This window comes from Mustela lutreola, chromosome 9 (assembly GCF_030435805.1).
Source record: "Mustela lutreola isolate mMusLut2 chromosome 9, mMusLut2.pri, whole genome shotgun sequence".
Taxonomy (NCBI): domain Eukaryota; kingdom Metazoa; phylum Chordata; class Mammalia; order Carnivora; family Mustelidae; genus Mustela; species Mustela lutreola.
Genome location: NC_081298.1, coordinates 91642590 through 91670354, shown reverse-complemented (window position 1 = coordinate 91670354; position 27765 = coordinate 91642590). Strand labels below are relative to the sequence as shown.

General features: G+C 41.2%; 1 protein-coding gene across 2 annotated transcripts in view; it reads right to left on the bottom strand.

The window, feature by feature from the left end:
* The window catches only part of ANTXR1 (ANTXR cell adhesion molecule 1), a 220999-nt gene extending 193975 nt beyond the window's left edge, over positions 1 to 27024 (bottom strand). The window contains exon 1 of one of the 2 annotated variants that reach the window (XM_059187868.1): positions 26762 to 27024. Coding sequence is in view for 1 of the 2 variants with exons in the window: in XM_059187867.1 (XP_059043850.1) it covers positions 18920 to 19071 (152 nt within the window). In the remaining variant the exon portion in view is untranslated. Of the gene's footprint in view, positions 1 to 18919; positions 19501 to 26761 lie in introns of those variants that run through there. The other variant, XM_059187867.1, reaches the window with a different exon arrangement.
* Between the last annotated feature and the right edge of the window lie 741 nt (positions 27025 to 27765).

Here is a 27765-nt window from a genome sequence, read left to right as displayed (position 1 = left end):
CGAGTGAGCCAAATTGAGTTTAAATTGTCCCCCCTTCTTTTGCACATGGGTTAGAACAAGACGAGAGGGAAAACAGAGCTTGTGTTTGGAACCATCACCCACGAGTCTTTTAATCCTGGAAGAGAGAGTTGCTTTAACGATGGAAATTATAAAACTGTCAGTCCCACTTTTCCTTAGCCCCACCCAGCTGAAGTCACTGATGTCCTAAGTGACCCACCCAGGTCCCTAGCTAATCCTGGAAGGGTGCGCAGCCTCAGGCGCCACGAAGTGGGACAAGCAATTAGCTTGTCCGTCAAAGGCCCAGCATTCATTTGCCTCCTCCCTCTGCTCCCTAGCTTCTTTCTTGGCCTTCCTCTCATTCTTCCTAACCTCACATTGCACTTGAATTGGCAGGAGCCCTAAATCCAGCCCTGGCCTTAGCCCTTATCCACCTATTACCGGTCAGGGTCATGGCCAAGACTCCGTCAAGCATAAAAAACTTGACCTAGACTCTTGTTTCTCTTCCAGCTTAAGACACCAGTTGAGACCCAAACCAAGCCATTGAGCACTGCACTTTGAGAGTGGGAACTCCTGTCTGTGTTGTGAGACCCCAGCCCAGGATTCCCAGTCCCACCCTACTGACTTGTGAGGAATTTTCCATTTAGTCGACCTGACTAATGGCTATAAAAACAATGACTTTCAAGCTGTAGGATGCAATCTATTAGTGATTTGGGAAATCATTTTGGTTGGATGTTGCCAACATTAAAAACCAAATGAATTAGAAGGGAACAGAAATATTAGGATCTGTTACGTGCTGTAACAAAGTAATACTACGTGAAACACTAGGTCAATTATATGCAAATAATATACAAGGATATAAACTGTATTTTTTCTTTTGGAGCAGATCAAAAGGATATTATAGCAAACTATGTATTCCACTCCTTTAACCTCTACTAATTTTCCTTTTTCCAGCACACGCACACCAGGTAAAATCTAAAATATGATCTGATATCAACTATTGGCATGTCTGGTGCAGATTCAACACAAAGCTGTAGTTGTTAAGAGAACAGAAATTGGTTAGTCCAAGAGGTATTTCCCATCACTATGTGGGATGTGATACGTGAGATCCCCAGGTTACCAGCCAAAGCCACCAATGTGATCTGTGGGTGACCTCTAGATGACCATGACCAGACAAGGGTCTGGTCAATACTGTGACTGCCCAGAAAGTCAGCGGCCCCCTCATGTGTATTGTGTGTATGGGCACAATAAGCCATGTGAGTGGGAGAAGTAGGGGGTGGGGAGGGACAAAATCTCAAACTTAAATTTACCTAATATTTAAATTTTTGCACTGGGTTAAGATTTGCAGTTTGGATAAAAGTTTCCTCTCCTCACTATACCTGCATCCAGCAAGAAGGTCTTTCTTGGATAAGCAAAGCAGCTTTAAATTATTTTCTATATATCCAAGGAGAGTGAAAATGGGGGTTTTTCTACCCTGAGACACATATATTTGTAATTACTGTTATCTTTATGCAGAAATATGGAAAAATTTCCTCTTCGGGGTTCAGATCAGCAGTTATGAGCACCGACTTGTTGAGTTCAAACTCCTGTTCTTCCAGTTATGAGTGTGACATTTGAATAAGACATTTTGTTTTCTTACACATCAGTTTCCTCCTTTATACAATGAGGATAATAGTATCTATCTCCTAAGGATTGTTTCAAGGATTCAAACTAATGTTCCTCAGGTGTCAAGCATCCCAGTTGGAACACAGTGAGCCCTCAGGACACAGTGGCCACGGCAACCCCTTTCCCACCTTAATTATTCAATCCCAGCCCTAAGATCTGAAGTGCTCCTTTTCTTACCTTCACTGACACTTGGGATTATCTCTTTCTGAAATATCTGTAAGCTTTATAAATGAAAATGGATCCCCATTATAATTTTCATGTGGCTGTATTTAATTATAAGCCACAGATTTTTTTTTCATATTTATTGTCCATTTTTGTTTTTTTAAAACACTTAGTATCCATTAGGACCAACCACATCATTTGCAGAACCTAGTGCAAAATGAAAAGGAGAGCCTCTTCTTCAAAAATTATTAAGACTTTCAAGATGGCGACAGCAGCGCTTTAAACCTTTGTTAAGTGTGGGCTCCTGGGTGACCGCACAGGTCCCATGTCCCTGCAGCTGACCCTGCGCTATCAATACCCTGTCTGTTTTCTATTGGGGTGCAAATGTTTTCTTAATGCAGGGGTGCGCAAACTCTCTTTAGAGGGCCAGACAGTAAATATTTTATGCTCTGGGGGCTAGATGGGCCCCATGGCAACTGTTCAACTCTGCCCTGGTGACACAAAAGGGTCCGTTGATAGGACATAAATAATGTTAAGTGTGGTGATGCGACAGTACAATTTTATTTACAGAAACAGTCTGCAGGCCACAGTTTGCCAATCTCTGTCCTAGACAGCGACTTTCTTTCAGTTTTCCTCATTACAAGACAATAAAAATCTACATATTTTTTCCTGGTAGCTGAAGTTTTAGGGTGCTTTCGCTATTCATTTCTTGTTATTTATGGCTCATGTGGAGTGGAAAAAATGTGCCTTGGGATATATATATGGAGGCATTTTTTGTGACTTGATAAATATTTCATGGGTCTTTGGAAGGAAAGTTTATTCTCTGTGGGGTATGGAATTCAAAATATATTAGAACAACCTCATTAATTATTTTAGTATTTTATTTTTTATTTAAATTCAATTAACCAACATATAGTACCTCATTAGTTTCAGATGTTGGGTTCAATAATTTATCAGTTGCATCTAACACGCAGTGCTCATCACATCATGTGCCTTCCTTAAACCTCATTAATTATTATTCATACGCTCTCTGTCCTTTGAATGCTTAAGTGTTCACAGAGATGTCTTTTCAGATTCTGCTAAGAAAATAATTTGGTTTTCAACTTTGGTGGTCAAGAATAGATGAGGGTTATCTTAATACATTTCCTAAATATTGACGCACTCTTGCATTTCCAAGATAAATTTTACTTGGTCTTGGTATATTATGATTTTACACTGTGAAATTTATTTTAAGGATATTTGATTTGGGATTTAAAGTTTTTATTCAATCTGGTCAGAATTTTTGCATGTGAACATGTCCTCTTCAGTAGGTATTGGTATCAGACATATGCTAGCTTCCTAAAATAAACTGGAAGACTCTTTTCTTCTTGTTCTGTTTTCTGGAAGAGTATAAGACTGAAATTTTCTGTTCTGTGATAGAACTTGCCACAAAACCAACTGGTCCAAAACCAAAGGACCTAACCACAAAAGGAAATTAGCCCCTCTTAAATATCCAGATTCCGCTGGGGAAGGGCAAAATTGGAAAGATCCAGCATTTCACTTAAAGGAATTTTTTTTTAAACATCACCATTATTAGACTCTTATTATCACTATGGTTGAAATTTTAGAGATTTCCATGCTTTCTATTACCCACTAGGTAGACTTGGAAGGAAGAAGAAGAGTTTGGGAGCAAAAAGCAGACCACTTTTTTTTTTTTTTTTGACCACCAGAGATCACAAGTAGACAGAGAGGCAGGCAGAGAGAGAGAGAGAGAGAGAGAGGAAGAGAAGCAGGCTTCCTGCTGAGCAGAAAGCCAGATGCGGGGCTCAATCCCAGGACCCTGGGATCATGACCTGAGGCGAATGCAGAGGCTTTAACCCACTGAGCCACCCAGGGACCCTTTTAAAAAAAAATATGAATGTAGTATGAGCAAATTTTTTTAATCCTGTTTAAGAAATTAACAGTTTTCACTTTCTCTTCAATATTTTGAAGTGATTTTCTTCAGTAAGGGCATGTGGACGGCATATATTTTGAATTTTTTGTATGTCTGAGAAAGCCTAGTTATGGAATTTAAATATCACATTTCACTCAGGACTCTATAATTATTGAGGTTTTTTTGAGCATTTAATATTGTAGACTAAAAAGAAAATAAGTCTGTCAATCTGAGTCTTGTTTTTCTTTTTTTGCAGGGGGAAAGGAAACTTACTATTTTTTTTTCTTTTTTTGGAAGAATGTAGACATTCTATTTAGTCTTTTATTTTAAGAATTTATCTAAGGTCGTGTATTTGGTGAATGCTTCAAAAAAATCATCTAGGTTGAGTATTTGGTAGGTCCTCCAAATGTTCTCTTCTTTTCCTAGAATTTTTCTTGTAAATATATTGTATATTGTTTTTGTATAGTACATATATTTTTTATTGTGCATATGTATGTGTATGTGTATACCTTGTTCCTGGACTTTGTATAACATATCTCTTATCTCAGCACTTTCATCTCTGTATTCTTTCTGCTTGGGTTCTGGGAAAAGTTTCTTTCTTATTCTTTTTTTTTTTTTTTAAAGACTTTATTTATTTATTTGACAGAGATCACAAGTAGGCAGAGAGGCAGGCAGAGAGAAGGGGGAGGCAGGCTCCCCGCTGAGCAGAGAGCCCGATGCGGGGCTCGATCCCAGGACCCTGAGATCATGACCTGAGCCGAAGGCAGAGGCTTAACCCACTGAGCCACCCCAGGGGAAAAGTTTCTTAAAGTGTCTTTTGATGAATTGAATTTACTTTCTGAAATATTCAGTATGGTGGACATTGTTTCCAGTGGATTTGAAAAGTCAGAAATAGAATATTTTCTCTGCAAAAACGTCTTATTTTCAGCTTGTTCCTTTCTCACAATAGGATGCTCTGGTTTCTTGAAGCATTATGATCTGAAAGTTTACTGATAATACTTATTAGACATACATTTGCTTAAGTGGCTTCAATGGTCATCGCTCCTTCCCTTCATTGATAACTACTACATCTAATGATTTTTTTGTAAAGAATCTTGATTCACTTTTTTGGCAATTTCTTGAAAATTATTCCTACTCTCTTTTTTAGGAGAATCCATATCTATTTGAAAATTTTTTTTTCTATTTTTTTTTCACATGTAAGTGACATATTTGCTAAATATAACATTTTAGGTGATAAACTTATCCATCAAAATTCTCCACCATTTAATGTTGCAAAGTCTTGGTAGGTCACCTGTGTCTTTTCCATTCATAAAATTCTTCTTTTGTCTTTGAGATTAAAAATGATCACAGGAATGCCTAAGATTTCATCTCTTCTACTTAACTAATTTTGATTCGTACTTGATAAGCCTATTCAGTCTTCATTTTCAGGTTTTTCTTAAATCAGGAAAGTTCTATTCACTCTTTGAATGTTTCTTCTAGACTATTCTTTAGCAAATGAAATTATCTGGTGTATTGGATAGCTATTTTTGTCATTCACTATCATCTTCTCTCTCATCACTTTACCCAAGTCATTTCCCTATTCAAATTTGAAGAATTTCTCAAATAAGCCTTCATCATTTATTTCATTTTCTGCATTGTCAGTTCCGCTCTTTACTGCTTCTAATGTGACTTCAGGTCTTTCCTTATTATTTCATACTTTGTTAACTATTCTGGGTTCCTTGTCTTCTCATCCATATTTTATCTATTTTGCAAACTTCTTATTTTATTTAATGTCACGGAAATTATAAAACATATGATGTTAAAACTGACCTCCTCTGCTTAGAAAATTCTTTCATATATATGTTTCTCTTCCACCTTGGGAATGTTGTTTAATCCCTTCTTTAAGTTGCTGAAATGTTATAAGCCCTGTTGTCATCCTTGAATGTGGGAAGGTGTAACTGGGTCTGGTATTTGCTTCCCAAATAGTTTTTTTGGTGGGTTTTTTTGTTTGTTTGTTTTCTCATCTCATAAACTTCTCTAAGAACTCAATCAGGGAGAAAAGAGTTGGTTTTAATGGCTAAAGTAAGCTTATGTTATTGTTCCATCACTTAGAGGAGAGAAGGGAATGAAATAGACCCTCATCATCTCCCATGGATGAATATCATCCTTGCTAGGTGTGTGTGTGTGTATGTGTGTGTGTGTGTTTTGGACATGGCTGGATCCATTCCATCTTGCCATTTGTAGGGGTTTTTGGCCTGGTCTCTACTTCAGGTTCCTATTTTGTTGTACCTGACATCTTTTCTGATCCCTACCACATCCACAGAATCAAAGACAGAATCTGCCTTTTCCCTGGAGGCCCAGCATCTATGGGGAGGACTCAGCAAAGCTGGACAGAACTATTGTCATGAAGATGCCCAGTGTTCATGAGCTCTCTTTTGGGGTTTCTTGCCCCCTGATTATCCAGTACAGCTGCTTCTGCACAATGCAGAAGGGCTCCAAGGAGATGGTTCTCATCCCTCGTATGTCCCACTCTTCACTCCAAACTTACTTCCAGATTTGGGACTGTTCTTGGGGCTCCTTCCAAATCTTCTTCTACATACTTTCTACAACTTGGCAACAGTGTTGAAAGTAGATCCTGGCTGACCTCCTTCAAATTCAGTCCATCTGTTTTGTTTCTAGTGGAATTTCTTACAAGTGTGCTACATGTCAATGTCAATGGCCTTTTATTTGGACCTGATGCAGGTTTCCCCCAGATGCCTCCTTAAGATTTTCTCTTTTGGGGGAGGGTGGAGCAGTTGTAGATGATAGTGGGGATAGTGGGTGAAGGAGAAGCTGTGTATGTTCAGTTTCCTTTTCAGAAGTCATAAACAGGGCATTTGGGTGGCTCAGTGGCTTAAGCCTCTGCCTTTGGCTCAGGCCATGATTTCAGGGTGCTGGGATCGAGTCCCACATTGGGCTCTCTGCTCAGCGGGGAGCCTGCTTCCTCCTCTCTCTCTGTCTGCCTCTCTGCCTACTTGTGATCTCTCTCTGTGTCAAATAAATAAATAAATAAAATCTTTAAAAAATCATGAACAAACTTTTTTTCTTAGATCCCACTAAGATCCTCAGTTCATTAAATTTTAGTTTCATCATTTATGAGGCCCTGACAGTGCACTTCCAAAAGTCACCAATGCGTTTATTTCTGCTGAAGCATATGGCCCTTCTCAGTTCTCTTCTTGCTGGATGTATTTATAATATGCATATATATGACACATAATAATTATTGTTTCCACAAACTGATTTTTGAATGCCTAGTGGGTCCTTTTGCTTCTACAAGACTAATAATTCCAACACTTGGTATTTCTTAAGTAGTTACTAAGCAGCGGGAATTGTGCTGAGCACTGTACATGCCTCTCCGTTTAGTGATAGTAGCTAGCCCTTCATGAGCTCTTTCTACGGGCTCATAGGTTTCTGTTCTGGGCACAACCACCCATGTGGTAATACTGATCTCCTTTTTTTTACAAATGAGAAAACTGAGTTCACAAAGAGGTGAAGTAACTTGCTCAAGGGCACACAGCTAGTTAAGTGATAGAATTGGAATTTGAACACAGGCGTTCTGGCCCTAGAGTCCACACTTTTAGTCTTACACTCTGTTCCCATGAGGAAACCTGTGCTCTTAACACCTATGCAACACTGCCTCCCCATGGAGGGGTCAGGAAATGCACAATTACAACTTAGTGTTAGGTGCTGAGTGAGAAGTATTAGAAAATTTCCACAAATTGTTATAGGAATTTGGGAGTGGGTATACCAGGAAAAGCTTAAAATTGGGGCACTTGAAGGAAATCAGGAGTGCTGATAGGTTGACCATTTTAATGGAGTAAAGTGTACAAGGGGTTTCAATGGTTTGGCCTTCAATGGTCTCCCTTTTGGTTTCTTTGATATTGTCTTTTTTTTTTTTTTTTGTTAAGATTTTATTTATTTATTTGACAGAGAGAGATCACAAGTAGGCAGAGAGGCAGGCAGAGAGAGAGGGGTAAGCAGGCTCCTTGAGGAGCAGAGAGCCCGATGCGGGGCTCGATCCCAGGACCTTGGGAATCATGACCTGAGCCGAAGTTAGAGGCTTTAACCCACTGAGCCACCCAGGCACCCCTTGGTATTATACAGTCAGTAATCAAGACGGCCATATAATTTAAAATCCAAATAGACATTTTCAAGAGTAAAATAAGAAGCCATTAATAACTGTGCTGGGACAAGAAGCATAAACAGGTAATGTCCCAGGCCATGCATTTATTGATTAGTGGTCAGATTACAGCTGTCCAATGGCATTTGAATTTCCTTTTTTTATTTTGACTGGCATGTGGTTACACTTACAGGATACCTCACTTTTCTTTTATTTGCTATGTGATTTCCATAAACTTAGTATTTGCATTATCTTGTATGTGAGAAGTGTTGGCAGGATGACTATGATTCTGATCATAATCCTTTGGCACCAAGATCTTGGGAAAGCTCTGTTCCAGGTGGCTCCTACATGTATTTACTCACTGGAGCTATATAGGGTTGAGCATCAGGGTTTGAGGAAAATAAGATAAGGCCACTGAATGAGACCCCAGAGGACAAACACTAGGGGTTATTATTCTCCATCTCTTGATAATTGACTGCTATGCTGCTTATCATGCAATACGAGTTGTTACAAGGTTGATCGGAAAAAGAAAGGGATTTTGAATGAAGATGTAATGTAGAGAGGTGATTGTTCTTGATTGTCTTTGCACCACAGGGAGCCTACAACTAGACACAGGAGGGGCCAAGTAGCAATGGTCATCTCAAAGGATAAGAGGCTATCATCTATGGAGAGATGGAAATGGTGATGAAGAGCATTAGCTATAGAGAAGAAAGTGCATGGGTTAATTCAGGGAACTACATAATACCGTTTTGTTGGAAGTTACAAGGGTGTGGGGTGTGGGAGTGTGGTAAGAGACGAAACTAGGGGAGTACACAGTGGCCTGAGCAATAAGGCTCTTGAGTACCTTGCTAAGGAGTTCACATTTTATCCTAAAAGAGTTTTGGGGGAGTTGTCAAGATTAGATTTGTGGTCTAAAAAGATCAATTTGGTGCCACTGTCAAGAAGACAAGGTGTGGGGAAGGGTAAAGGAAGTAGGTAAGGAGACCAACTTAGGGACTGTTTCAGTGAACTGGTTGAGAAATGGGAAGGGCCTGACAAGGCACTGACAAGGCCGAGAATGGGGTCATGTGGGAAGATCACCGTTGAGACATCGGGACAAGTGTTGCCTAGCCTTGCAGTATGAGAAAGAGGATGACTCCCAGGTCTTTGGTCTAAGTGGCTGGGTTTATGGTGATGTCAGTCACTAAGACTAGAAATAGAAAGGAAGAAGATATTAGGGGAGAAACAACGGATCATCCTTCCACTGAAATTCTCTCTCCTCGCCTCAATGGTACAATGCTTTGCTGGTTCTCTGCTGGCTTTTCTGGCAATTTCTCAGCACTATTTAGTGGAGTTTCTTTGGCAAAGACATTCCTGTTAGTAATTCCTCTAAGCCTGGACCCTGGCCATCTTTGTTATTAAACTCCACTTCTTCTTGACATTTAAAAAAAATCCTGATATTATCATGATATTATCTCAATATTATTTATTATTCATATCCACATTTTTGACTACTACCCTTGGGCTAACACCACTCAAGTCTTTATTCTCGGTCCCAGTGTATAAATCCAGCTGCCTACTCAGCATCTCCACCCAAATGTCCTACGTGTTCAGACTTAACACGTCCACACCAAGCCCTCTTTCCTTCTGAAATCTATTCCTTACCTCTCAACGCTTTCTCTCCCACATCCCATGCAAATCAGGTCCTAAGCTCCTCACTACAAAAGAGCTCTCAATTCCATTAATTCTTTTCCTCATTTCTACTACAAGAAAAAGTGAGATATAGATAAAACACACATATAAGTTTGCTATTTTTTTCTGCAGAAAACTTTAATCTTATAACCTATTGCTAATATGAAAAAAATCCACCCTTGCCAGATTCTTTCCCTGTCACTTTCCCTGCCATGCTTATATCACAGGGAATGTGGGTCACTTTGCATTTCTGTACATCACCCCTTTGCTAGAAATGTCTTTTTTTTTTTTTTTCACTTGGTCACTTCACAAAATCCTGCTCTATGTTCAAGTTCCAGATCCAAAGCTACTTCCTATATGAAGCCTCCTCAGGTTCTCTCATCTCAACCAAAATTAATTATTTCACAAACTCTGTTTCCCCAGCTTTTTGTCTCTTCTACTAAACTGTGAAATCTTTGAAATCCAGGGACTCCTTGGGCATTTTGTAATTCCAGAAATTCAGCATAGTTTGAAAATTCTCCATTGAATTTTTGTTTTCCTGCCCTTAACCAGGCAGTTCTGCTTGGAATCTACAGAGGTGTCTTTTTTTAGATGACCACACCCCCTTTCTCCAGGGGTAATTACCACCACCACCAGGACTACCACCAGCATCATCACCATAACCATCTCTCATCTGGGTACTCACATACCAAATACTTCATGAAAGGTTTTAATCTAATATTTTTACAACACTTCTGTGAGGCAAAAATGTTAATACCTATCTTACTGATAAGAAGACTGAGGTTCAGATGGGCTAAGTAATTTTCACCAAGGTCACAAAGCTTGGTGAAAAGGCTCAGCTGGTGTTTAAAGCCAGAGATGACTGATTCCCAAGTTGGTTCTCTTAACCCTTGTGCTTGAACCTTGGTTTGTTCCCATTAGGCGCCGGGGCCACATTTCATGTGGCCTTGACAGACCTTCATGAGGTCTTGACAGAAAGGGAACAAAGGACTGTCCTAGCAGGTACCAGGGTTTTGATATATATGCACATATGTTAGAGCCCCCTAATGCTAGAGGGCAGTGCATGGCCCCGCTGCCCTCTGCTCTGTCTTCTCCATGTCAGGTTGGGCTTTCCTACCACTGCCTTAAAATAAGGACTCTGGTTGGTACCCAGTTCTGAGGTGCCTGCTGCCTCAGCTACATCCTCACCGTAAGAGGGAAAGGCCATCATTATGGGGCAGCTTTCCTTGTCTTCCTGTTCAATCTTACCACTTATTGTGAGAGGGGAAGACCCACATCAGAATCACCTAGGAAGCTTTTCCAAAATAGACGTGCTTGTCCTGACCTCCTCAGATTCTGATCTGGCCCTTGGTTGAGAACTAATGGTTGAACCCATTCATTCCTAAGGTTTACAATTTCCACTGGTCCTTATCACTGAAACCTTCTCATTTCTTCCAGACAAAATGCTCAGATACAGTCAATCAACATCATCGCCATGCCTCACTCCTCCCTGTCATCTTTCAATCAGGGGTTCCTAACCTGGGTGGCACTATCTCATAGAAGGCATTCAGAAGTAAATGTGGAGGCATTTACTCATTGGTTATCACAATGACTAGGGAGACTAATGGCATTTCCAAAGCAAGGATCAAAAATGCTAAGCAACCTACTGCGTCCCACAATGAGAAAACTTCACGCCAACAATGCCAAGAGCACCCTCACTGAGAAACACATTTGGTGTTTGATTCGAGCTACGAATCAGCCCCCTCAATACTCAGGCATCCTCCTGGCTCAGCTCCTGCAGTGCTCTGGGGGCTGATCTCCCTCGCCGGCCTCTTATATTCCCTCATATTCCATAAATCATGGAAAAAGAGATTCTTAGTTTTCAGATATTCACATAACACAAAGGTGGCAGGATAGCTTGTCTAACCTCCATTTCTGCTTTCTATTTAATCTCAATTTAGTTCCCTGCCCACAAAGATATGGGAGGAATGAGGAGGGAGGAAAAGAGCAGGAGCCAGTCACTGCCTCATGGAAGGACTTGAACTACCATGTCTGACATCTGACAGTAAGCCCAGGTGGATGAATAAATACAAGATCTAGCTCAAAACCAACCCTTTCCCATCAGTCTCAAGTATCTTTGCTCTTTCCCAATGACTATTCCTTTCTCACTTACTCAGGCCAAAGCAGTGTATAATTTTAGTAGAGTTTTTTTTAATGCCCACCTATATCTGGCTTTCCTCTCCTTTTAGGTCTCTGGGAAGATGAAAATTTTCACCCTCTTTCTATATGCTAAGGCTAAGTGACTAGTTCTGACCAAGGGATTGTCAGTGGAAGGACGCGTATCAATTCCTACTGGAACATTTCATCGCCAGTGAGAGGCCCTCTGGCATTTTCTTCCCTTGAAGCTGTGATGGTGGAAGCTGGTGTTAAGAAGGCATCTCCACCAGCTTGGCTTCCAAAACAACTACCATGAGCAGAACCCCTGCTGACACCCATCAGACATGCGGTGTAGGCAGAGATTATAAACCAAGGTTTAGACCTTTGGTGCTTTTAGTCACTGAGATTGGGGGGATTGTTAGTTACCAAAGCATAACTTAACCTATCCTGATTGATTCAATGTTTTTTTGCATGTTTAGATATTTTTCATCTTTGTGCGTAGATCGTGAGTCAGAGTGGCTTGGGTTTGAGGCTGAGTTTCACCACTTAGAGTGACCTTGGCTGATCTTTCTAAACCTCAGTTTCCTCATGTGTCCAATGGTGATCATGACTGTACTAACCTTCTGTGGTTGTAAAGACTAAATGGGGTAATACAGGCAAAGCATTTAACCACAGTGCCTAGCAGGTGACAAGAGATCAGTAAATATTACTTATTATTCTTCCTTATTGTTGATCTAAAATTGACTTTACTTGTCCCCTACCCCAAATCCTCCAGGACCCCGTAGCTTTGGCTGCCTCGAGTCCTTCTAAATGTCTTTCTACCTAAAAAGCAAATAGTCTGGGACTGCTTCTTGCTTCTTTCATATTCTTTGCAGCTCCCAGAACACAACATTGCTTGCAATCAACACTGTGTTATCCATATCTTTAACTGAGTACACACTTGTGATTGGAATTGAGAAAGTATTTATGCCAAATAAATGAAAGAATCAGCCAAACTAAAGAAACCTAATGGCTTTTTTTCAGTATGAAACTGGCATGTCTGGGAAACATGTCAAGACATAGCCAAATATCCACTGTGTCTTTTGTTGCTGAGTGATCTCTGGGAAAGGCAAAATCCAGTCTCTTGGCCACACATCAAAAATAGACACACATTCTAAATTAGCAGAAAGAAAATCCCATTTGCATTTATGTGACAGCCAAGTCTTGCTAAAGGGTGCCAGAGTTTGTTTCTGGACCTCTGGGAGCCCTTTAGCACTTGAAGATAATTACAGGTTATCTTAGGACAGGAGCCTTCCTCCAGCACTCCTGGATTCTATTCTCAGCTTTACACTGAGTTTTACCAGGTCTCCATAGCTAGGGAAACGAGAGCTAATTACTTGGCTGACCCAGAGAGAAGTACAAAACAAAACACGTATGCCTTATTTATTTTTATTTTTGACCCACATGCCAAACCTTCCAATTTGTAGGCAGTTCCACCAACTATTACCTAGTCTAGTAAGTCCTCTCCAAACCTGGAACCTATCTGGAGAAACATTTAAAACCAACCATAAAATCCACTTCAATACAGAGAAAGAAAGGAAGGAGGAAAGAAAAGGAAAGGGAAGGGAAGAAAAGAAAGAAAAAAGAAAGGAAGGAAGGAAAGAAGGAAGAAGGAAGGAAAGAGAAAGAGAGATTCCTGGCCCCTGACATTTTTTTTTTTAATGATGCCTTTTAGAATTATCATAGTAGCATTTTCAAGATCTCTTGTAATGGACCCCTTGTTTCCTTATTCAGAGCTAATTTTGCAATTTCATTTCTTGAAGCCTCTTCCTAAGTATTCCTGAAAACAAGCTACCTCTCTTTCAACCCATCTGCCCATCGAATTTCCTTTTTCCATCGGATTCAATCTGAACAAATTAACAATTTATTGGACCTTGAAGCGCATCTCCTCAGATGTCCTGAATGCACCTTAGAGTTGTAGCCATCAGTTAACCCCCCAGATGGCTGAAGCATCTCTGTGGGCTGCAGGGGGTTGGAGTCCCTGAAACTTTCAATCAACCAAAGCTGACCTGACAGCAGAGCAGTAGCTCCTCAATTAAGTACTGTTGACTGCCTTATGTACCATGTATCATTTACTGAAACCCTGATGCAGGGATTTTTAATTCCTGGAATCCACCCAGTTCCTCCAGTTGGACTGCCATATGCTTCTCATTATAACCCAGCTACACAGAGCAGTAATGAGTGGGAAGGGCAGGGCTGGGAGTCAGGAGCAGACATCGTCCTTGGGCAGGTCACTTAATCCATGGGGCTGAACAGAGGGTTAAGGGTAAACTCATCTGTAAACTAGGGACAGCAGTCCTTGCCTTAGCTACCAAGCAAGCGTGTCTTCGGGGCACTTGTGAGAATGCGTAAATGTGGGGAGACTTTGGTTCTGTTCTAAAGGTTTCTTTTTCTAAGTCAGTAGTTGGGAACCCAGAGGTATTTTCTCAGGAAAACGATACCATACCCGGTGGTGAAGTTCGCAGGCCAATGCTACAAACATCTGTCTAATGACCATAGCCCTGGAGAGGTCCACAGAGCAGTGGTCCTACAGATCATCCCCACTCGGGGATCATCTGGTTGTGGTGCTGAGGGTGGAATTCTGGGTAAGTGCCAAGATGGGGTCCTCTTGTGTGGGGAGGAGAGAAAGAACACGGGCTGGACAGCAAGGAGGTAGCAAAGAGAGGAGTTCGGCGGCTCTAATGGGAAAGGGACCAACGCTGGGCCTTATATTTACAAATATAAGTATATATTGGGTGGCAGGCTGTGGCTTTGGAAAGTCCTGTCAAAAAAGCTATTCAGTGCTTACTGTCTCTTCCAGCCCACCATCTCCTCAACTCCTTCTGCTATTGACACCATCTGTTTTTGAAGTCTTTAGGGCACACATGAACACAGCCAGCCCTTCCCCAAGACTCAGGATGGAGAAACCACTTTTTCCAGTGATGTAACTAATCGTTCCCTATAAAATCGATCAATACATTATACATAAATGTATAATGTCATGACAGAGGAGCCCTGGGAGAAAGGAAAGGTACCTTTACCTCCGTGGGTCAGTCAACAGGGCCCATTAATCTTAGAGGACCCGTGGAAGACTTCAAGGAGCCTAGCTGGTCTTTGCCTGTTTTTTCTCTGCATAGGGCCTTCCAAATCTGACTTTTCAAATCCCTGATTGAATTCCCAGCAATCTACTTTTCCTGACTGTAACCAGAAAAGCATGTTTAAATGAACACGGAATTCCATCAGTATAAAGCCTTGTGAAGCCCCGTCCACCAGCCCTGTCGCCAAAGCCGCTAATAATGCCCTATTGTGTTACTGCGGTAGCCTAGGTTATCATTATGAAGTCTTGCTCCTGGTTGAGAAAACACGACGTTCCATTAAATGTATAATCTGGGTTCTCTCCAGGCCAGAGATACATCTTGCTAAAACCTGAAATGAGCTGAGTTTTAGTGTCATGGAAAAGAAGAGAACCATTCACCAAGAAAAAGGGAGTTGAGGCTGGGGAAAAGAAAGGTGCCTTGGGATCCCTTAGGTTCAGCCTGTAGACAGTGTCTAGCCAGCCAAAGTATCTTAGATGCCCAAGGAAAGAGTGAGTCAGCATTCTTTTCCCTTCCACTCTGCTGTGGTTGGGTGCTGGACAGCACGGTCTGAGAAGGTTCTTTCTAGGATAGAAGACCATATCTTGAGGGACCACCAGAGGCCTCCTTGCAATCACTACATTCTGGCCCATCTCCCGGCTCCGACAATACCATACATTAGCCTGGATTGAGATTGCAAGCTGAAAGTGTGTGCACATCAAATACTAGCAATTTTTTCATTCAGCACGAAAATACCTCTCTCTTCAAGCCCTAGGACAACTAAAAGAAGTCAGAGGAGTCCACCTAAATATAAAGGTAGGTGGCTGCAAAGGGGCCCCGTCATTTCTTTCCAGGAGCACGGTTGGGTCCCCAGTGCACTGCAGGGTATCCTATGATGCATTTAGAAATGGACTCCAGGATCAGATATAAAAGAAGCAGCAGCCTCTGTAATACGATGCTTGGAGCTCAGCACGCTGCTTAGAGACCCTCCACACACTTGAAACAATTCTTCAAAAACTCAAAGTAACTTATTTTTGTTGAATATAAATGTAACATATGCTCATTATAGAGAACTTGGAAAGTTCAGAAAAACACACACACAAAAATTTAAATATCTTCTAGACAGAAATACAATCACAGATTAGGTAAATCAAGAAACACACTTGTGTATTTAGCTTTTTTACAAAGATAGCACCACAATGTAAACAATATCGGTGCTTGTAGTTTTCACCTAAGGGTACATTCTGAGCACATCCAATAGGCATATTCAGAAATTGGCTATACCATGCCTCACTTAATTCACTATGGTTATACATCTAGGTCATTTTCAGCTTTATTATTACAAACAGCATTGCAAGGAAGATACATGGAGTCACTTGTTTGAGATCATCTTGGATTTTTCCTTTAGGACATAGAATTGCTAGACGGAAAAGTAGAACCCCATTTTTTAAAAAAAAGCATTTGACACATATTGCCAAATTACCTTCTTAACTGCACTACCCAGTACAGTAGCCAAATGGGGCTGTTTCAATTAAAATTAATTGAAAATAAACAAAATAAGAAGTTCACTTCCTTATTCACACTAGTCACATTTCAAGGCTCCATAGCTACTTACGGCTAGTAGATACCAGTTGGCCAAAGCAGGTACAGAACACTTCCATCATCACAGAAAATTCCACTGAACATCACCAGTTTAGAAAGACTATACAAATTCCTATTTTCCTTAGTAAGATATGAAAGTGCTAACCTCCCACAAGTTGGCCAATATTGGATATTATAATAAAAAAAAAAAAACCTTTGCCAACTTAATAAAAACTACATCTTGTTTGATTTTTTTTTCATTTTTTTTGATTACTAGTGAAGTTGAAATTTTTTGTTTGTTACTGTTTTCTACTGGACTCATCTTTTTAAAACTTTTTCTTTTTTATACATTCAGGTCAATCTTTGAGGGGTAATGGATGTTATGAAAGTTCTTGTAACTTTTAATAATCTTTTATCTCTGACATTTTTTCACTTACGGAAATGGAAAACTTGAATGTATGTAAATATTTTCATAGTTTTCTTTATTGCTTCTGTCCTATTTTAAAAGCTCTAAACCTAAGATTATAGTAATAGTCGTTTAAAATTTTCTTCTTGTTGTTTTATCCTTTCATTGTAAACATTTAAATTTTTTTCTTTTCCTATGTTACCAACCATTTGTTTAAGAATTTTTTTTTTTTTCCCCAAGTACCCAGCATGGAGACCCTGAGAGGAAGACCTGGGCTAAGATCCAGAGTTGGACAATTAACTGACTGAGCCACTCAGGCACCCGAAGAATCATATTTTAAAATAACAAGTTAATTCCCCACCAACTTGAACTCCCACTAAATGCTCTCATGACCCTGGATTTCTTTCTAGATTTTCTACCCTGTCTACCTGTTCTTTGGATTTCACCATCCTATGTGTCATAATTTGCCTTATGACACATTTTAATATTTATAGGTATGTCTTCATTATCTTTCTCTAAAAATGTTTTACCTCTTTTTACCAGGTTTCTGTTCTCTAGGATAAACTTAGAATCATTTTGTTAAATTCCTCTTACCACCAAAATAAATGCTTTCAGAACTTTGATTTAAAAGTTCAATTCAATTCAAATTAATCTGGGGAGAATCTGATTATCTCTACAGTATAGAGTCACTCCATTCAGGGACTTGGTGGTTCTGCCCATTTTTTTTTTTTTTTAAGTTTTCCTGTATGTCCTGCCCAACTGGCTTTTGGGGGGGGGGGGGTAGTAGGTGATGGGCACCTCTAACTGTTCTCAGACACAGTCTCTGAATCTGTGAGCTGCTGCTCCCAACCACTAGAAGTAACAAAAGAAATTCCATTTCTTAGTATTGGAGTATATTTTCAGTATCCACCTTCTCATAAAAATCTCTAAGAAAGAGATCTCACTTTTCATCCAAAGAATCTGGAGTTCAAAACAGCCCTTATGGAAAAATCAAACTCCAGGGGCAACTGCAAAGCACATTTGGTGTCTCACTGGCCAGCTTATTTTGCAGACCTTTTTCCAACTCCCAAATACTTTCCAGTCTGTGAAATTCATCTCCCCACCACTGTTACAGCAAGCGCCTCTCCTGGCACCAGAGAGCTCACATAGTTTTCCTGAGCGTGGATCTTCTCTGGGGGGCTTTTTACTGTTGAAGCTGGGTTTTAGTAGATAGCATAATGCTTCCTTGAATGACTGTGGCTTGGCAAATCTAAGGGGATTTGGGAAGTGTTTAACTGGTCAGAGTGCAGCTCTCCCTTGAGCACAGACCTGAAGCCTAAGAGCTATCCCTTTTGGTAAGGAAACCAGGGCTCCTGCACCTCCCTGGTAGCCCACCAGTGGAATTGCCAAGAACTTGAATCCCTCTCAATCAGAAGTCCCAAGGCTAGGAGGGGCCGGCAGGAATTTATCCACAGGGAGCTTTTGGCAACCTCTGGCAACAATTTCGGTTGTCGCCAATGCAGGACTGGGGCTGGGGGGTGGGGGGGTGGGGTGTCTGCGGGGTGGAGGGGGAGGGAGCATGGAGCGGGCTTACTTGGGGAGAGTCCAGAGACATTGCTGAACACCCTGCAGTGCACATGATGGTTCCACAACAAAGAATTCCTCAGCCTAAAACCCAGTAGTGTCCAGGGTTGAGAAATCCGCCTTCTTTTCCCCCTAATTGCAGTGTATTATCAGGAACAAAGGCAATGCCTTAGGCACGGCAGCATGTGTTTTTTGTTGTTGTTGATTTTGTTTAAAGACACCACGAACTTTTCAAAGCCCACTCCCGCGCAGCCTGGAAGTTCTACCTCTCCAAAGCACGCCCTTCTCACCAGGTTTCTAAAGCAATGGGAAGGATTCGCAGAAACCTGTTTGGTCAGTAGCATCCTCACACTCCCTTACATGCTCCTCGGGCACAGAAAGCCAGGCGGAAAGTAGTTTTTTTCCACCCCTCAACCAGCAGCGACGCCCCTGTGGGCTCGGGCAGCAAAGGATGGGGAGGCGCGCTCCGCGACCCAGGCGCGGTGCGGGGCTGCTTCGGCTCCTCCGAAGCGTCCCAAAGCGATGCTGCCAACAAGCCCAGCCCGGCAAAGAGCATCACCCCCGGAGCCCAGGATGCAACAACTCGAGACACTTACTTGTCCAAAATGAAGTACAGGTCAAATCCCCCGTAGCAGGCTGGACCCCCTTCCTCCCTGCGTCCCCCTTGCCCGGCGCAGATGAGCACAAAAGTGGCCAAGGAGAGACACTTGAAGCCAATGCCGAGGGCTTTCTGCTCCACGGTGGCCATGACCTGCAGCCCAGGGAGAGGATAGGGTCCTCTGCTTCCCGCGCGCCTCGAACTCGCCACGACCCTCAGGGACGCGCCATCCGAGGGGCCCTGCTCGCGGGCCCTTTATTCCCCCTCGCGCTCCTGGAACTCCCCGGAAGCAATTGTCTGGAGGAGTTCAAGGTTTTCCTTCTGGTTTCCGCTTCGATTCTGTTTCTAGGTTTCAGGTTTCAAGAATCCCAATACTGTACTCCGCTTTTTTAAAGGGGCTGCTCCTGGTTCGGGCGGCGGACCCCTCCGGAGGCGCCGCCGACGTCTCGCAGCTGAAGCAGCTCCGTCCTGACGCTTCTTTGTCCCAGCTTTTAAATAGTGTGGGGTGGGTTTTCAAATTGTTCTCGGTTGGGAGAGTGCTTTGCCTTTTCTCCTTCCTCTCGCCCCCCTCCCCCGGCTCAGTTTTTGGGCTGGGGGGGGAAGAAAGTTCAAAGGGTGCCACCTTGTGGCCGACGATGGCCAAAGCGCCCTTGGGCGTTTGCGCGAGTGCGGCTGTGCGTGCTTTCTTCGTCTTTTTTTCTCACGCGCCTTCCTTTTCTTTCTCTATTATTTCTTCCCCAAATTCCTACTTCTCGCTCATTCTCTAACCTTTTAATCCCTGCCTCTCCTTTCCTATCCTGCATCTGCTGATAAGGTCGCTATAAACATTGACGAAAAATTACTTCCTCCAAGCACCTTGGCTCCAGCCCTGGGGCTGGGACCTTCCCAAAACTGCCTTTGTGCAAGTGAAGTAGAGAAGAACAGAGACTTTGGGATCTGACTCATCCCAGTGACCTTACTGTACTATTAGTACAGATCACAAAAGATTCTCTTGGGGTCCAGTCCTGTGGCTTGGCATAAACAGTCCCAAAGAAAAGGTTGCTCCCGGCATGGAACCGAGGGGCGTTCTAGATGGACTCCATCTCCAAATTCTAGAGATTCTGTGAGTTCTTCTTTCCAGCCTGTGAGCTTTGACTTTTTTCAACCCTATCTTTGATTTTGGACTGAGGGAGTAAACAGCTTACTAGAGTATGGACCTTCCAAATCATTTGGGACCAGGAGGGGAGTCCTGTCTGTGCTAGCTTCTCTGATGTGAGGGGTCCTCTTAAGAGTGGATCCCCGTAGGACTCGGTTTTAGCTTCATAGATCTTCCACCTGGGGAGTCTTCAGCCCTTCAGCCTTATTCTTCCAGACATACATCTTCCCCTCATTTGTAATCCTTTAAGACTCTTAGTCTACAGTGTGACTACCCATAGTTGTGTTCCCCCACCAGCTGTACTGAGGAACGCTAATGTCTTGGAATGCCTCATTAAACAATCATTTTGTTGTCAAATAAGTTTGGGGGACTCCTAAGGCACTACAGCAGCCTGCCTCCAAAAGGCTCCTCAATGTTCCTTCTCTCCTGGTGTTGACAACCCCCCCCCCCCCCCACACACACACTGAATAAGACTGATTTGTGAACAGTGGATGAAGTGTGGCAGAAATGATGTGTGACTTCTGAGGCAAGGTCATGCCCTGTCAAAAGGTCACTTAAGGAGCTGTATGGAGACATCCATGTGGCAAGAAACTGAGATGCCCTGCTGATAGTCAGCCATGGGGGTGACTCACTAACCTTGAAAGTGGACCCTCAACCCCAGCCAAGCTGGCAGATGACTGCAGCCGCCGTCAACATCTTGATACAGTCCTGTGAGAGACCCCAAGCCAGGAACACTCAGCTAAGCCAATCCCAGATTCCTGACCCACAGAAATTTACGAGATAATTATTGTTCATTAGTGTTTTAAGTCTCTGATATGGGAGGTAACTTGTAACACAATAATAGATAACCAGAAAATGTCTATTATCACATTAAAGCTTTGAGAATTCCTTTTAAAAATGTTTAACTGTATTTTCCAGACTTACTTGACCCTGAAACTGTTCCTTTCAGACAACAACTATTGACACCAAAACTTTGGGAATTACTGTTCTCAGGAAAAATAATTGGGAGGAGGCTAAAATCCCCCATAGCAGGCTGGACCCCCTTCCTCCCTGTGTTCCCCTTGCCTGGCACAGATGAGCACGAAAGTGGCCAAGGAGAAACTAACTTGAAAATCAATTTAATCCAGTACCTCCCTTGAAATCCTGTTAACAGCCACCCAAATGCATAAACTGAACTTGTCAAACACAGCTACAACCCAACTCTGATCAATTCAGAGCCCTGAAAAGAAATGAGCTAATTTCATATATTAGTTACTGTCAGCCCAGGGACAGATCCCCTTTAATCTGGTTCAGCATGCAATTCAGCTAAACCTGCAAACCATCATAATCTTTCCCAAATTACACCCAAGCCCAGCATGAAGTTTAAACACCAGTCCACTTTTAGCCCAATCCAGCTAGAGTCTAGCCAAAACTCAAAGCCTAATACAGCAAGCACGGCAAGGAAAACACATTCCTACAAGGTCTCAACCAAGAAAATAATCCAGAATTCACACCAGCATATCCTGAAAAGAATCTGTCCCAGAACCTCGTAAGGGCTCAAAACCTTGCTGAACAAAACCTTCATTTCATCTATATCAGAGACCAGGCCAGTCCAACCCAGAATCCAGAAGAGGGATAAAATGGACCAGTATAATATAGTCCAGGGTCCTGACAAGACCAGAGCTTGCAAACACCCAAAGGAAGACTACATTAGACAACTTAGGGCCAGCAAAAAAACTAAACAAGACCAATTAAAGCAAGCCCTTTTCTGCCCACTTCTGTGCAACCTTGGCATATTTTAGCATATTCAAGACCAGGGTCTTATTCAGAGACCCAGACCAATATATAACTGAGAATATCAGACAAAATCTACCTAAGCTTGTCAAGCTCATAACTCCTTTGACAGTTTTACTACATGTCCAAGTCCCAAACCAGAGAACCTGTAGTTCTCAAAGTATGTGAACATGTATATGGGTAAGAATATCTGGAAGGGGTACCATGAAGATGAGGGCAAAGAGTCTTACTCACCCTATAATAGTCAATGGAGCTTTTTCATATATATCTGTAGAATATCAGAAATAGATGCGGGTGCTTCAAGGACACATAGAGTTTCACAGACACACACAGTCTTATGGTGACCAATTTCTTCTCCCTCTTTCCTCACACACTCATCCCTAATTAGATTTATTGTAGAATTAATGGTAATTCCCCTAAACTGTTTTGAGCATTAGGATAGGACACTAATAAATAGTGTAATGGCACACCAGGCTATTTGGGGCAAAGCAAGCTCTGCCATTCTAACTGGGTTACATGACTAGTCCATAACACAGCTTCCCATCTGCAAAACGGGGTTACAAAGATTACCTACTTCATTAAACTGCTTGGTTTCAGTGAGATAATGTATGTCATGGGTAGCCCTCAGGAGACACACAATAAATGTTGGCTTTTATTGTTATTGTGGGATTCTGGAGAATTGCATGTGAATTTCTTGCAGAGATAAGAATAAATTTCGAAGAACCACTTTCAGGGTGTTTGATTTTTCTACCACCAGTGAAACAAAGCTGATTCTGTGCCACAGGCATTCCTACTATGAACTCTAAGAAATGCAAAGGTGAAGATTCTAACTTATCCAGGAGCTACTGGGATTTGAAGATTTCCTAGGATACAAGTAGAAAACAAACAGAAAACATACTTTGGAACTATCAAAAATCTATTGGCAGCAATACTGTTTCTGCTAGCCAAGAATGCTAGATAGCTAAACCCTACAGAAATGTCTGAGAAAATGGTTATAATCAGTGGTGCTTTTTTTCTGAGCTTGGTTTTTAGATCTAATGTTATAATAATTGAAGGTTCTTTCTGATACTGTTTTTTTTTTCTTTTTAAGATCTAACAATCCCTAGGAAAGAACCTTCATTTTTTTCTCCTTATTAACTCATTCATTCATTCAAAAATAGTTTTTGGACATCTACTATAAGGCAGTCCCTATGCCTACACTGAAGATTCAAAGATGAATAAAACATGGATTTTGCATAATTTACTTGGGAGACACAAATATATAGGTAGGTATTGATACAGTAGTTTGGTTAACCTAACTTTTAGAGGAAACTCAACATGTCCTTCTACTTCACCATACCAATTCTAAGGAGAACTAGGTAATAATGGAATCTTTGGAGATGTACTTTCAAACTACAACTTTTTGAGTTGTCCCAGGATGTGAAAGAGTTAAGACATGACAAATATTTCTTCCTACTGGTAATGAGATACTCCTTCCTTAAGTAGATCCAAAAGTGATCAGGAAGGATCCCAGGGCAAAGAGACCAATGTCTTGAGCTACTTAAGGAATACCCAGGATCCTTGTCCCTATTCTTGATGCATCACAGATCACCAGAAGGGCTTGCAGGCAGAGCTATAACTAGTAACTATGTATGTAATCATGAGTTTGCCTCTGAGCATTGATGCCTTAAGGAATAAGGAGTTACCTGGGTTAGCTCTCTGGCTGGGTTAGCTTTCTGGCATAGGTTTTCAGGCCCAGTTGGATGTGTGTCCAAGATAGATGTTTAAGAAGCAGGCTCATCCTAGAACCTCTAACATAAAGACATAAAGACCCTTACTGTGACCAAAGTAACAGTGGAGAAGTCCTATGTCATTAGTTGTGAGAGGACCTCTTTGGCCCCTGGGATCAGGACTGATTTCCTGAATCTAGAGAAGACTCCTTTCAAAATAGGTTGAGCTCAAGACATGGATGCTACCCAGGTTTGTTTTCTTTTCAATCATGTTTGTCGTCAAAGATTGAGGACTGACCTGCTCTGAAATCTTAATCATGGTCATAAATTTAGGCACTTAAAATGTGAGTTTAAGCCAAAAAGGATAGTGAAGTCAATCAATAGGCACATAAAATGACTAAGATCCTCTACAGCATAGATAGAATTATCATCTTCTTTTGAAATGGAGGAAAAATCCAATATAATTCTTATAAATCTAAGAGCTAACAAGGAAGAAATAAAACTCATTCCCAGAATGTTGTCCTCTAGAAATCAGAATTGCTCAGAGGCAGAGGGAAATAAGGTGGCAGATAAGAGAACTTTAAAAATTTGGTGTCTCAAAAACAGAAACCGCAAAGTTGAAGCATGGAGGGAGTTCATCACAAACCTAGTAAGTAATGAGCTCAGTTTAAAATGCTGTTCTTAATCATGTGGCTAATCCGGGGACTGTGGGAAAAGAGGGAAAAAAGGAAAGGAAAACATCCAAATCTGGCAAACTCTATGCATATATAGTAGTAGCATTTTTGGAATAGCTTTTCCACATTTTGGTAGTTTCCCATAAATATGGTTCTTTGAGCATAAAAATTAAAACAGCAGTAACCATATGTTTTAGTCTTCACCACTGCTATAGTTCAGATACATACTGATGGTCCTACTACGTATCTTTAGTTGGGTTACTTCCACTCTGAGAAAGTTTTCTCAGACTCTCCAAGTTTTTAATATTCCCTCCTTCACTCTTAATTGATGCTTCTGCTTCATATTTAATTGGATAAGTAAAATCTAAAAGACACTAATATATATGTAATTCTCACATGTGGGAGTGATGCCCTTGCTGAAGAGCCTTTGGAGCCAGGAGTGTGTAAGTGGAAGTTAAGAGTGTGCTTACACACCACCCCGGATTAGTGAATAGAATGATAAGTAATGAGGGTCAACAGCAATTGCACTACTAGACATTTATCTAATGGATACAAATATAGTGATTCGAAGGGGCACATGCTCCCCAATGTTTATAGCAGTGATGTCCACAATAGCCACTCTATGGAAGGAGCTGAGCTGTCCATTGACAGATGAATGGATAAAGAAGACATGGTGTATATTTACAGTGGCATATTATGCAGCCATCAAAAAGTGAAGTCTTGCCATTTGCAACCATGTAAATGGAGCTAGAGGGTATTATGCTAAGTGAAATAAGTCAGTCAGAAAAAGGCAAATATCAGATAATTTCACTCATATGTGGAATTTAAGGGGAAAAAAACCAGATGAAAACAGGGGGAGGGAGGGAAAAATAAAACCAGATGAAATCAGAGAGGGAGACAAACCGTAAGAGACTCTTAACTATAGGAAACAAACTAAGGGTCGCTGGAGGGGGAGGTGGTTGGGAGGATAGGGTCTGGGTGATGGGCATTAAGGAGGGCACATTATGTAATGAGCACTCGGTATTACATAGGACTGAAGAATCTCCCTCTATATATCCTATTGGTTCTGTTTTTCTGGAGAACACTGACTAATGCACCAATTCCAGATAAAGACAAATAGAATTCTTAAGATTACAGCAAAGGGACATCCCAGGATGATGGTGGTGCAGATAATTTAGTGTATAGACAATCCAGATAGGAGGAGAACAAAGATCTCCTGAGAGCATACCGCCAAAGGAGAAGAAAGAAATCAATAGCTACCTTGTTGTGATTGACACAGGAGAGTTAAAATCTCACCTCTGAAATAGAAAGTCAGTGGAGAATGTTTGAGACTGATGAATCAAAATAGATTCAGTGTGTGCATATCATTTGGAAACACAGCAACGTAAAATGGTGGAATTAGCTAAATTATTGAAAAGGGATGGGAACTGGGAATCATGGAGTTTGGTGGGGCAAAAAATGGGGACATTGCTATGAAACTTTTAGACAATTTGACTTTTAAATGATGTGTTTTTATTATTTTGAGTAAAAACTAAGAATATTTTTTAAATGAGATGCTTCAGATTTTGCTAAAGTTTCTGCTAAGTCTGTTTCATTCTATTGAACTATTGGCATGATGTAATGTCATGTTTTCTTTAAAAGTAACAATCACATGGACTAGCTATCTATACACAGAGCTATTTATAAAATAAAGTTGAAAAAATTGAAAAAGCTGAAAAATAGAGCACAGAGCAATTTATAAACATAAAAACAACAAAAAACCATGTATGCACATATATCTCATGGGTATATATTAGAAGCAACATAAAATATTAAAAAACAACATGAAAACCATATATATATGTACATATGTACATATGATAGGTATCCATAGTATATATGACTATGTATATGATTTTTCGTGTCGCCTTCAATATTTATAAATTATTGTTTATTTTATATATGTAAAAAAGTAAGTACACACACAGAAACACACACCCAGTTGTAATTAAAATGGGAAATAAGAGGCAGGAGCAAGATGGCAGAGGAGTAGGAGACCTAATAATCACTGGGTCCTAGGAACTCAGCTAGATAGTTATGAAACCATTCTCAACACCTACAACTTCACAGAAGATCAAAGAGAAGAAGAGTAGCAATTCCATGAACAGAAAAGCAACCACTTTTTGAAGGTAGGAAGTGCGGCGAAGTGAATCTGAGGAAATATATGGGAAGATAGACTATGGGGGGAGTGGCCGGGTCCCAGCAGGTGGTGGAGCAGCAGAGCACAAATCGGAGCTTTTAGAAATTGCTCCACTGAGGGTCATCGCTCCAGAGGCTAAGCAAGGGGGTGGAGCCCTTGCGGGGGACAGTATGATCTTGGGATTCTTAGGGTCGCAGAAGGACTGGGAAGTGTCTGAGTGGGGACTCAGGCATCAGAGCAGGGAAACTAGGTGCAGAGACGGAGCCAAGGTGTGTGACCTCAGTTCGGGGTTAAACTGTTATCCAAGGCACAGTTCGGCCACTGAGCCTCCAGCAGTGACTCTATAAGTGGCAGAATCAGGGAGACTCACCTTCCGCCTCTGGGAGGAGTAGCACGGGAACTTGCTGCAGGAATCTGCTGGGTTTGGAGACTCCAAACAGGGCCGTGCACCAGAGATAGAAATGCTCAGTCACAGGCTGGGAGAGCACAGATTGCAGCCGGAGACCAGGGAGGTGGAAGGGATTGCAAGCTTTTTTCTGAGGGCGCACTGAGGAGTGGGGCCTGATCTCTTGGCTCCTAGAGACCCTATATTGGGAGGCCGCCATTTTCATTCCCGTCCTTCAAAGTTGTATGGAAAGTGTTCAGGGACCAAAAACTCCGAGAACAAACCCGAGCAGATTACTTAGCCCAGCCCCTGGCAAGGGTGGTGCAATTCCACCTTGGGCAAAGACACTTGAGATCACTAGAACAGGCCCCTCCCCACAGAAGATCAGCAAGAACATCCCACCAAGACCAAGTTCACCCATCAAGGACAACTGTAAAACTTCAGAACTACAGGAATACAGCACCTGGAATTCATGGCTTTTCCCCCATGATTTTTTAGTCTTTCAAATTAAATTTTTTTAATTTCATTTTTTTCTTATTCTATTTTTTAATTTTTTCCTTTTTCCTATTTTAATGTTTTTAACTATTTTATCTTATCAATACCTTTTAAAAAATCTTTTAAAATTTTCATTGTTAGAGTCATATTCTACCCTTCATTGGATTTAGCCTCATTTTTTTATATACATATAGGTTTTTATTTCTTTAAAATTTTGGAATACAGTTTCTTCTCACAGATCAAAATATACCCTAAATCTATCACATGACTTTGTTCTAGTCTCCAACCTGATCACATTCTTTCCTTTTTTTTCTTTTTCCAACCAACATCTTATCAACTCCCTTTTTAGAATAATTTTAAATTTTCATCTTTAAAATCATATTCCATCGTATTTACCTTTTTTTGTGTGTGTATGTATATATATATTTCTTTCTTTCTTTAAAATTTTGGGAGACATTTTCTTGTAACAGCCAAAATACACCCAAAATCAAGTG